Source organism: Opisthocomus hoazin, chromosome 16 (genome assembly GCF_030867145.1).
Source record: "Opisthocomus hoazin isolate bOpiHoa1 chromosome 16, bOpiHoa1.hap1, whole genome shotgun sequence".
Lineage (NCBI taxonomy): Eukaryota > Metazoa > Chordata > Aves > Opisthocomiformes > Opisthocomidae > Opisthocomus > Opisthocomus hoazin.
In genome coordinates, this window is record NC_134429.1 from 20,911,972 (window position 1) to 20,924,315 (window position 12,344).

The window sequence follows — 12,344 nt, forward strand, 5'->3', positions numbered from 1 at the left end:
GTGTATTGTTATTTATAGAGGAGACAATTTAACTAAGTTTGTTCTGGAATTTCCTATTCATCCCAAGCTTTCTCTCGCACCGCTGCTACACAAAACCGGGTCTCACTGCTTTCCCTCCTGGAAAGATTCTGGTGTGGCTTGGTGGCCACTTCTTGTATTGAAACAGATAGTGATTCCTTTGGATTGCGAAGCTTCAGAGCGTGGAGATGGCTGTGAGTGTACTTGGTTATCGCAGAAACTGAGAGTAAGATGCAAATAGAAACAGAAACAGAAAATAAGCATGTGTGTTTGCAAGCTGATGCGTGCTTTCATCAGACTCAATGAATTCATAATTTTCAAATAGCCAAGATGCCTTTGGGATAGAAACCGCCTGCATTTGAGCTCTTAGGCACTGAAATTAAAATTACTAGATTGCAAAATCAAGTTCTTCATCCTGGCCCTAAGAACCAGTGGACTACGAAATACCAAAGCAAAAGCGGCGTCCGTTCTCAAAGATGCTGCAGTTGGACCTAGCTGGAGGGTGCCACACGTTTTTCCTCTCCATGACTTTTGGTTTAGCTGGTGTCAGTGCGAGTTCCGTGCTAGCGAAAAGGGGCTGCGGGGCGTGGGTGTTCGGGGTGGCCTTGCCGCGTGTGAGCAGTGCGGCTGCTGCGCCGTGGGGCAGGGTGTGCTTCTGGCCGGGGCCGTCGGACGCTGGAGGAACGAGCCCCCTCTTTTTCCCTGTGGGAGATACTTGGAAAACTAGATTTGTGTCAACCTCAAACTCTCCTTCTTGTGCGCAAAAGCCCACGCACCGTTCGCTGGAGGGGAGAATTCTGCTGGGTGCTGTGAGCGTGCGGCGGGTGGGAGAGGAGAGGGAGGTCGCAGCGGGGCGAGCTCAGCGCCGAAGGGCGAGCTCTCGGGCCCTGACGAGTGACTCCTGAACACTTAGGTTATAAATGCTCAGAGTGACCAAGCATTGCGGATTTCTACCTAGTGCTGTCTCCTAACGCGGCTGGTTTTGACAGTATTTCATTTCATGTTGCTAGCAGTGGACACTTTTTTCCACAACAAGGACCCAAAAAACAGGGAGAGAGGCTTTACCATTCCTGTTCCGTAGGCATGCAAAGATTTGGGGTTTGTTTGTAAGTACATGCAGAAAAGAAAAGCTTTTGCAATAAAAGATTACCCACAAAATAGCTAAGCAGCGTTGTGATGATAAGAGCCAGGACAAGCCTTTAATCAAAACCAGTTGCTTTTCAGGAAAAAAACAAACATGTTTACATGGGGCAATGGTCCTTTGCCCCCCCGACCACATTCTGTTCTTCTGGACACTCCTGTAGCTTGGGAACGTTCCCAGGAATGTACAGAGAATTCTCCTGGATTTTTAGTGAAGTTGTCAGCAGAATCTGGACCTCTGAATGTGTGTGTGGGGGGTTCTGATTTACAGGTTAAAATGCTGCTATTTGGAAAGGGATTAGTTTAGACATTTCATTAGCTATTTTTCAATTGTGAAACCAATTTTCAAATGTAAAATAACGTTAGCCAGTTTTCTTTATATTTATTCTTACTTGCTAAGTATTTGAAAAGAGTAGAAGGTTTTTGACTGAGATAATTGTGTTTCCAAAGGAGGACCGAAAAGGGTGGTAGAAAAATGAGACGATTTGCTAAATGCGTCTGGAAAATGATACATGACTTTGGTTTTATTTTTTCATGTTGCTGCTGCTACCTTCATGGGGCAAATCCTTCAGCAGTTTAGCTGTTCTTACTCAGGAGACTGTAATATTAAACAGGGTATATGTAATGAATATAATAGCCATGAGCTTGCTTTCAGGATGCTAGCTGCTGCTTTTGTTTGTGTTCTGTACATGGGAAAAAAGAAGGATAAACAGGAGCTACAGTGATGGAAAAAATCAGGCCTCTTTAATCAGCCTATCTGTGTGTGTGGGATCGAGATATTTTACTTGCACTTTACGTCCATACTCGGTGGCTCTGTTCAGGATTCCTAGGTGTGTAACACAATGCCTCAAAAAGAGGAAACAAAAAGCACTGTGGCTTAGCTGAAACAAAGGGAAGGCGACTCCGAAGGAGGAAAACGTCGGAACAAAAGCAAAACGTGCAGCCCCATTCTGGCCAGCAGCGCACGAGGGCAAACTTTCACGGGTTCGCTGCTCCGTGAGCCGGCAGCCGCAGCCCTGACTCTTGTCGGAGGCGAACAGCAGGTAGAAGCCTTTGCCTCGCGTTCCGTTGCCGTGCTCGTCTGGTGGAACGGTTTGCGAGACAAGACAGGCGGGCGCGTGTGGCCGTTTCAAACTGCCGCTGTCCGTCCCCTCTCCCGCGCCGATGCAGCCGGGGGGTGGCTTTGGTCTGGAGGTGAACGCCGCAGCCGCTCGCGCTGTTCTCCGGTGCTCTTTTTTCCCGAAAGTACAAGCGTGTTGCCACAGTGAGAGACGCAACTCGCACAGCAGGCAGCCAGGGCTGTGCTGAGAGGCACCCGGGTAGCGAGGCAGCACTCGGACGAACTTTTCTCACTTGACCTGTTTCATCTCCATCTCTTGCCGTGAGACTGGAAACGCACCGTTAGCACGTTGTTTCTGAGCTGCGGCTGCCTCAGGAACGCTTTTTCTCAGAGAAAAGCCATCTAGCTGTGCGTTGTGCTCCGCTCGGAGCGCGGTCAGCCTCAGAGTGGGACTGTGTGCTGCGGTTCTGCGTTACGGCTCTGTCAGTGACTGTGCCAGACTGCCTGGGGATGTGCTGCCGAACGCTGTAGCCAGAGCCGGCGTTCTGCTACACCGAGTTCACACCCGCAGCAGCAGTCAGAGAGCGGATCCGTGTGTCGAGCCCAGACTGCAAAAGGATTCCCCTGGTTGCTTTTATTTTACTTTCCTTTTTTTCTTCTTTCTTTAGTGCCCTGTGCCTAGAATAATTTTGACAAAAATCAAGAAATGTCGTATTTTCAGTCATCTGGGAGAGCACTGCCCAAACCCCAGTTATATTGTGAACTGCTTTGTTAAACGAGACTGACCTAGTGATTGGGAGAGGTGCCCGTTCGGGGTGAGAAATAAGGAGCGATGGTGTGTGGAAATTTTATATAAGCGATGAACATAAATGATTTATGAATGTAAATGTTCTGATGGATTAGTAAATCTGATCTTTTTCGGTGCACAACAAATAAAAATGAAAAGGAAACACAGCAGTAGTTATAATTAATTCAGACCATCAGTAGCATGATTGCAAGGTGAAGTTAATTATTATAATGAAATGTTTGATGAAATTAACGTGACTCCAGCAGAATCCAGCTTCTCCCTAATCATTAATGAACCTTGTACTATATTTCTTGAAAGAGTGTAGCAGACATGTTTTTATGTACGAGAAGCTACTTTGTTCTGCAAACAAACAGGAGAGGCAGAGGAGTGAGAGGTGATGACACAGAGGCAGTGTTAGCCAGTTGCTGTTAGAAGTCTGAAGGATTTTTCCAGTGCATCTATGAACTAGGTGTACCTTTAGACTGCCGTGTGTATTTTCAGTGCTCATTTGATTTTGGGTTATTAGCTGAAAGCGGAATACCCATTAATAGCTATTTTGAGTGCTTTTTTCTCTTAGCTAGCTGCAAGCCTTGGCACATCGCGAGTTCTGTTTTACCGAGTCAAGCCCTAAACTCTGTGCTTATTCCTCATCTTTATTTTGTTTTTCAGGCAGGTTTGCCGTTTAGCGAAGTGCGGTTTGGTCCCAGGAAAGGCTTTTCTTGTCGGACAAGCAGGCAGGAAAGAGAGTTGAAGTGCGAGTGAAGAAAATGATAAACGGGAGAATTTGATAGCACTTGTAGTTTGCAGGGGAAGCCACAGGAATTAAGCAGTGAAGCGCGGGCTCGGGGACAGGATCGCCTCCGTAGGGCAGCGGGTGCTGCGCTGCGCGGGGTCTCGCAGCGGGGATCCCCGGGTGGGTGCTTTGCCGGCCGGAGGGCGCACAGGGTGAGGACGGACGCGGCTTCGGCGGAGGAGCGGGGTGCGAACCCCTGCAGAAGGGCCGTGAGGATCCCGCTGAGGATGCTGGCAGTTTGGGACACCTTTTAGATGCAGCCAGGTTTAATTTCTCTTCTTAAGCGTCTGGGTTTGTGACCCTGTGGATTTTGTGACCACGTCCCCGTGGCCAGTTTGAAGCCCTCGGTAAGAGTTCGCGGCCTTTCCTGCTCGCCTCTTTGTACCCGAGGCGCTGGCGCTTCAGTCAGTTCGCAGATGAAGTGGCCGGGAGGTTCGGAGCGCGCGTAGGGCCAACGGCGGCGGCTGGAGCGGCGGAACGGCCCGTGCCGGGCGCCGAGGGCGACGGAAGCGCCGCGGAACCTGCGGGCCGGAGGGCGCCGGGCCCCGCCGGGCCTCGACCCCGCGGCACAACCACCCCCGGCCCGGCCCGGCCCGCTCCGCTCCCCTCGGCGGCGGGGGAGCGGAGCGGGCCGGGCCGCGGGGCCGTCGGCGGGCGGAGCCTGCCCCCTGCTGGGGCGGGCGGGGTCGCGCCGCGCTCCCGGCCCCGCTCCGGGCTCCGCCGGCAGCTGCGGGAGTGCGCGGCGCGGGCACGTTCTGCTCGCTCCGTGCCGGGGGGGGGGGGTCCCGGTGCGTGAGGGGAGCCTGGCGCGGACCCGGCCCAGCACGCCGTCCGTCCCCGCCGACCCCGCTGTGCGGGAGCAGCGGGGCTGCGCTGGCGCCTGACCCGGTGCCGCTGGACGGGCTGCCCCGGGGGGCTGCTTGCTCTGGGGGCAGAGCAGGGAAGAGGGGTGCGTGAAAGCGTGCGCTGATGGGCCGGTGCCTTCAGCGTGAGACTTGTTGCGCCCTGGAGAAAGGGGGTTTCTCGTTGTAGTATTTTCTGAGAAATGCACCCTTGGAGCGGGAGAACGCCTTTTGGTTCGGGAAACCTGCGTGAGGCCGAGGTGTCCTTTAAACCCTGGTCTGCAGCCTTTAAACGTGATCGGGGCGTGCAGCTGGCGCGCGGTCCCTGGCCGTTCCCCCCTCTGGGTCTGTTCTGGGGCGCAGTGGGCGAGCGGCGCTGCGCTCGCTGCCGTTGCGAAGGCACAGGTTCAGTGGGTGGGCAGGAGCGCGGGGTGGTTCGGATCTTGGCTTTAGCGGTCAGGTCCTCAGGCCCTAGGTGAGGGTAAGCTGCAGAGCAACTCCGTGAAGATACGACGATGAGCCGATTCTTCGTCAGGCCGGTGTCGGCTTAGAGGAGCAGGGACTGGAGTGCCTCGGTTCCCTCTGTCAGCGTGATCGCCCCTCGCTGTGACAGATCCCCGGAGCTCACAGGCGGCAGGGAGAACCGTGTGAGGATTGTGCGCAGTTTGAAGGAGCGAGGCTGTTACTGCTCCGTTGCCCAAGCTGCAGGAAACGCTGACACACGTGTAGGAAAATAACCGCAGAAAAAAGAGCTCTCAGTAGCAATTATCGCACAGATCAAGTGACAGCCTCCCCTATTAGCTGGGATAATTTGCGTTATTGGTTAAAATGTAAAATGCAAGTCTTCGCATATTTAACATGTCTCTCAATTTTTTGTTTCTGATTCCCAGATCTATTATAAAGTTATTAAAGAAATTGAGCCAGGAGAAGAGCTCTTGGTGTGTTTGAAGGAAGGTGGTTATTCACTTGGGAACATGGCGCCCAGCATGGAAGGTAAGGCCTCGTTTCGCTAGACAGGACCTTTGTGCACCTCTCACCAGCAACCCTGGGAGTGCTGAGAACCTCAGCTGGTGCTGGACTGGGACACAGACCTGGTCCGGTACCTGCCCCGGCTGCGACTGTCAATGCTTTGTGCTTGTTTCCGCTCCTCCTCTGGCGAGCGTAGCTGCCTCGGTCAACGATAGCGAGAAAGTTTTTACTGACCTCCAGGCATGCTGCAGATGGTTTTGCTGCTTCTCTTTGAGGAATGTTGTGGTTATGGATGGGGTTGGAGGTGCCTTCTTAATTCCCAGGGTCACCGTGTTTCTTTGGGTGTAATAAAAATGGGCCAGACCATTCCAAGGCTTGCAAATCAGGGGTCGTTAGAGCTTGAGATGGCACGGAAAAGGGGGAGCCAGGCAGAGGGTGGAGGACTCGTAGCTGGCATTATTATTGCTACAGTATAGACGCCTCTGAAAGCCTGAAGCGGTGCAGCAAAGGCCGAAAGAATGCTTATTTTTTAAACAAAAGTTGACATTTTTGTTACTGCAGTGTCTCTCCTGCCTTGCGGTGAGTTGGTGCTGCCGGGCAAGGCGCGTAGCTCAGACGAGCTCGCAGAGGCGGACGTTTCCTGAACCGCTATTGCGTGTGGAGCAGCCTGGAAGACTGAACCTTACTCGCTGCTTCGTGTACTAGCATAACCATTTTCCTCTGAATAGCCTGCTGTTAATTACTGAAGGTCGGTCATCACACAGACTGCGTAAAAGACCGTGATGCTTTCTGGGTTGAGCGAGCGTTTTCTGGTGAGCAAGAGCAAGGAGCACTGCGCTTCTTGGATTCTCTTCCTACGCCAGGTTGGTGCTATGTGAAATTCAAGAGGACACACAGAGAGGGATGGGAAAAGAGAAAAAAAAGAGAAGCCTTTGAGTCCTTCCTTTTCTGATGGTGCACGGGGATGGCTATAAAGGACTGACTTGTGATAAGAAGCAGCGTGGAGCTTTCTGCTCATCGTTCTGTTAGACTGGGGAGAACTTTGGGGTCGGGTTTAGCTTCACAGGGAACAGAAGCATTTGGCACTGCAGAGGGAGAACAGCCAGAGCTCCTGCAGTCAGGCTGCGGAGCTGATCCCGGGGGCTGGGGAGGGACGCGCAGCCGGAGCCGGGCGCAGGAGCGGCCGTCGCGAGGCCGTCCGGCGGTGGCATTCCTGGGGACGGGCTGCTGCTCACCTGCCCTCCGCAGCGTCCTCGCACGCCTCTGGAGGGGCCCCCGCCAGCGACCGGAGGACAGGTTAGCAAGGCACGTGGCCTGAAATATTCCGGCAACCTGAGAGCGTCGCCAGGATTTTTTTTTTCCTTTGTTCAGTGCTTTTCTCGACGTTCCACTGGGACTGGGGCTGGTGTTTGGCGTCCCACCCCTTTGACTGCCGGTGACAGAGCCTGTCGATACAAACACTCTGCCATGAGAGTGAGCTCTTAGGAAAACTAGGAAAGAGGTGCTACCCCAATCCCAAAAATACAGCAAAAACAAGGCAACAGTACAGATGTGTCTGGAGTAATCAAAAATGGTACAGATTCCCATTTTCAGATTTGCGGTGCGGAGGGGAGTACGGAGCCCTGTGGCGAGGCAGCGCTGCAGAACCCTCACCCTCCGGCCGCGCGTGGTGGTCCTGGGACGACGTGGAAGCCGGTCCGGACTTGCGAGGTTCTGCTCCCCTTTTGCAGGGCTCGGAGTTTCCTTGACGTTGGGTGGCAGGGAAAGTTAGAGGACAGCGTAACAGGGACAGGAATTTTCTCAAGAGATCATTAGGGTGTATTACTTCTGTCTTTTTCTGCTCGTTCAGTGTAGAGCCTATTGCAGGTTTCGCATTATTATTTGATGACTAATTTCTATAAATAGATTCTCAGCTTCCAGTCTTTTTTAAACTAGTAGTTGGAAACACCGTTCTACAAAATGAATCGCTGAGATTTGAGTTGTCTCGCCTGGACATCCGACAGTACGTTTATTTTCTTTTACCTGTATATGAATAGAATTTTCAGATTCAAATTTGCAGTGAAATTCTTTAAGAGCATACATATGATATGCACAATTAGTTTGAAATATTTATGAAAAAGTGGATAGTTTGGGGGTTAGTGCTGCTGCAGGCTCTTTTGCTGAAGGTCTGGGGGTGAAGGGAACGAACAGGCAGTGTGGTAGCTGCTGTCTGACGGAGATGCCACGTTTGGGATTATTTTTTCAGTCTTCTTTCTCCCTAAAAAACTTAGTAGTTTTCATGAGACCAGCACACAGAGATGGATAATTTCTGCATTCACACTGATGGAGTAACACGTGCCTTTCTTTGGATGTTGGGGAGAAATCAGAGAGAAAACTCTGCACTGTTTTGCATTTCTGTTTCTAACAGGCTTTTATTTGAACAAACGAAAAGTGCTCCTTGTTTTCCGTCGTCCTCATTGTGTAGCGTTTATCCGTGTCTTCCTGGTAATGTCTGGTGCTTGTGCCACAGAATTACTTTCAAATTATAATAGGCCAACGTTCAATATTTGACTTCTTAATACTTTTTACTTTCGGTAATGCTATCTTCCTGCTGCCTCGCACCCCCATTTCGAGTCTGAATTAAGAAGAAAGAAAATGCAAAATTGTTCCACACAAAGATAATTATCATAAAAATCTTTTCTCCAAACCCCAGCCAAACACAGCAGACCCCTTATCACTGCAGGAATTTTGAGTAGGGCACTTGAACTCCTTTGAGATTCAAGTCTGGTAGATTAGCATGTAGATGCCACATAATTGTGTTCCCCTTGGTTTCTCTGAAAGCTATTAGGCACTGATTTATTTTTCTGTTACATTCCTGCTTTGTCCTGAGTGTTACTGATGGAACTTAAGATAGACACATATAACCATAGATTTGACAAACAAGACACAGAGAACAGGCAGCAATTTTTTTGTAACTGGATTTTTCTTTTCTTTTTATCCCCTTCTCCCTGTAAGATACTGAAGTGGGAACCTTTTCTGAAGGGCAGGATTTTCATTTGTGGTGCTTAAATAAAGACAAAAACTTTAATGAGAACTTGCTTTGAAGGGCAATATTTTATTTTTGGTGCTTAAAGAAGCAGAAAAAAAGACCGTTTAATGAACCTGAAGCCTACAAGCTGGGTGTCTGGTGCAGACACCGGGTAGATACCAGGTCTCTTTCATTTGGCCCTGAGCCTCCTTGGTTGCTGAGGTTTCCCTTTGCAGGGTGATGCTCTGGCCCTTAGTCTACCGGTCAGTTCCTTTGCCTGCAGCGGTGTTTAGTGAGAAGTCTGATCTTCCCGAGCTCAGAAACGGGAATGCCAAGGACCAGGCGCTGGGTGTTGGTACGATACCATCAGCCGCTCTACCAGCCACCCAGGTCTTCCTCTGTTTAACCCGTCTGAGCGTCAGAATAGCATTGCCACCAGTGGTGACATGTGCAACGTGTGACTGCAGGGCTTTGAATCGTGTTTGTATCAGTTCTCCAATTCTTCTTGTCAATAAAACTTCTTTTTCCAAGCCCAGATATTCTGAAGCACGTGCATTTCTTTGCTTGCCATCCATCCTCGCTACCTGCGGAAGAGCTGCTGTGCTGCTGGTGGGAGAGGAGCGTTGTTGTTACGGAAGCACAAACCTGTACAGAACTGACAGGGCTTATTCAGTTTAGTGATGTGCAAGGGCTAAAGCTGCAAAATCTGTGCAGCTCTGAGAGTGTGCACGTGCCTGGGCTGAACTGCCTTGGTGCTTACGCTGCTTAACAGCGGTCCCACGGGGCAGCTCCCCAGCTGCTGCCCGCTGAGAGCACCCTGTGCCGCCTGCGGTCTCTGCCAGATCTGTGGCAAAGGACGAGCAGAATTCGAAGGAAAAGCTCTCTCTAACAGTTGTTACTGAGGCTGTCAGTGTATGTCGTCCGTCCATCTGTCAGCCTGTCCTGTAACCTCACAGAAAGGACCCGGGTGGGTTATTGGTAGCAGCAGGTAGTGCCGTGTCGTTGTGTGCTGCGGGACGGGGTGCTGGCGAGGTGCCCTGCTTTCGCCAGGTATGGAGTAAATTGTTCTGCTTGGCTAGTGCTGCAAACTCAAAGTGGATTTCTGGTTCCTGGAGGATAGTTTGGGTGAAATAAGGTACAATTAATAATATGAATCTCGAACTGGTAGGAAGAATTCAGTATGGATTTGCAGAAGGTATTTTGATGCATTTTGTCTGAAGTCATAAAAAGAGAAGAAAAAAAAAAAGCTGTTTGCTCCATTCCAAGTTTCTGGGTCTGGGGCATTGCCAGGTTGAGCTTGAGAGATGCTGGGAATTTCGCGGGACCTGCTCAGGAGGTGAAGTGATCTGGGAGTTCCCGGTCTGGAGAGCTGTTGATTGCTGCTGCGAAAGAGCCTTCTTGTGCTGAGCCATGGCTCTATTTACAAAACAGGGGACACCTTTGATTTGCGGGGCGAATTCTGAGCTGGGTGGACACCTTGGCAGAGCAGCTCCACGCTCTCTGGATTTACCGAGGGATTTATCCTGTTCCTCCACAGCTCGGTGGGCTGCGTGGGTCAGACGAGCTGCTGTCCCACGTACGTCTCGAGCAGTCAGGCACAGAGCAGAAGCGCGGTCGTGGTTGTTAGTGCCAGCACTGTGCACTGCAGCTTGGCGTCTGGGACTGCGAAAACGGAACGCCGCAGCGGATAAACGCCTGCTGCAGTGTGAGTTCAGGAGCGATGGGGAGGGGTGGCACCAGGCGGTTACTGCCTCAGCCCATGCAGAGCCTGCGTTCGGGTCGCTCGATGCCGTCGGGCTCATCTCCTCTCCCCCGGTCACGACCACGTGGAGAGTGGAAAGGTGCAGCACACCGAGTCACAGCGCTTACCCCCCCCACCTTGCTGCTTTCACACTGAGGATGTGTTCGGTCCAGAAACGTGTGCAGATGAAATAGCGAATTTTGATAGGTAACAGTGCATGCTTTGTGCTGTTGTTATGAGTAGAGTGCGATAACAAGACATGCCGTGACACTACAATGCTTTCTGTCCCCCCCCAAAGTAGTTTTGGTTATTTTAATGGTAGGTTATTTTAATGGTAGGCACCACACGGTGTCTGGATACTGCTAGGCAGTTTTTTATGTCCTGATTTCCAGGTTTCCCTCTCTAGGGACAGAAAACATATTGGTACTCTTCTACAAAGTGCTAGTAAACAGAATTTCTGTGAGGAGTAGAGCAGGGCCTGATCCACTGCCTTGTGAGGCTGCTGATAGCAATTTCAGAGTATAAGGTCTGGCAAAACTAGGTGAAATAGGAAAGATACGGCTATTTTCTTCCCTTAGGTCTTCTTTTTTAGTCAAAACCCCCTTCGCCCTCCAAAGGAAAATGTTGACCTACTGGATTTTTCTTCTTTTCACATTCCTCTTCTGCAGTTCAGGAAATCCCAAAGCGTCTCTGTATTTTGCTCATTCCTGTGTCCAGCGGGTACAGTACCACAAGACCCGCTGCGTGGATAAACAGCAAGGCTTCGCCCATGAGGTCGTAGTGATATTTTCTCTTTCAGCTGCGCTTGACTTTTTCCAGTTTGTGGGGATGTCGATACTTTCCGTGTAGGTGTGGACCACTCTGGGTTTCATCTGCCTACGTAGCTTGCTGTAGCCGCTTATGGGATCTTGTCTGTCTTAGTCACCGCAGCAGCAAGTCGCAGAGTCCCCGGCGTGCAGGGGCACGGGTCGAAAACCACAGCCCGAGGCGAAATAGGCTCTGCTGAGAGAAGCAGAGAAGGGAGATTCTTGCCCGAGTGCAGGCGGGGAAGCGGCGGTCGCTGGGTGTGACACTGCCTCTGCTTGTGCTCGTGTCGCACTTTTAACAGAGTTAACCCTGATTTATATAAAACACAGTTTCAGGCCTTTAAGCACAGCCTCAGGGGTTGTAATGGTGCAAAACTTCAGGCAAACCAGCGCGCGGGGTACGGTAAACCACGGGGCTGCAGATTTTGGAAAGGGCTCGGGGCAGAGTGGTGGCCACGGAGACCCCTTCCCCGCTGTCCCCTTCCCCGCAGCAGCTCTGTCACAGCGCTGGATTTCATCTGCATCGCTTAGACAGAATATTTCCACTCTTCCCTCTGAACTAATGCGTTTTACCACAAGCTTTCCTTTTGAAAATAAAGTTCTCAGAAAAAGAGACTAAATCATAATAGGGAAGAGGGCCGCAGAGCCTGGAGGAAGAGGGTAGCGGAGGACGGGGGAGCGCGGCACCGGGGACCTGGTGGTGGCTGGGAAGCTGCTGTTCCAGGCTGGCTGCTGGGTGAGGAGCCCGGAGCTATCCCGACTGCCTCGCGGACGTCCTTCTCCTGGAAAATTTACAGCTCCGAGCTGATTGTTTGGCTTGGCACTATGGTCAGGATGCTGCCTTGTAAACTTAATAATAGCTGCCCTCTTTTTAATTTGTTTGACCTTGACTACAGTAATTTATTATGTGCATTAGATCTTTTTTTAAAAAAAAAAGAAAAACCCCAGCACAACAACAAAGACTTTGGCTCCCTGTTCTCTCTTCCATGTTACTCCGGTCTTGAACTCTGGGGGCTTGACAGCGCACTGTGCTTCTGCAGCTGTGCGGGAAGAGGCAGGAGCACAGCGTTAGAAAGACATTTTCTTAGAAAGGAGCTGCTCCAGGTTTGTGCTGTGGCGGTTTGCTTTTCCCAGGGGCTGTCTTTAGGAGTGTGGTTTGCTCCTTTTTTCCCGGGAGCCCC

General features: G+C 51.1%; 1 protein-coding gene across 1 annotated transcript in view; it reads left to right on the plus strand.

Annotated features, from left to right (window-relative positions):
• ARHGEF16 (Rho guanine nucleotide exchange factor 16) overlaps positions 1 to 12,344 on the plus strand; it is a 350,362-nt gene that overhangs the window by 283,703 nt on the left and 54,315 nt on the right. Inside the window, exon 5 of the mRNA XM_075437221.1 lies at positions 5,531 to 5,633. Coding sequence (XP_075293336.1) covers positions 5,531 to 5,633 — 103 coding nt within the window. The remainder of the gene's footprint in view (positions 1 to 5,530; positions 5,634 to 12,344) is intronic.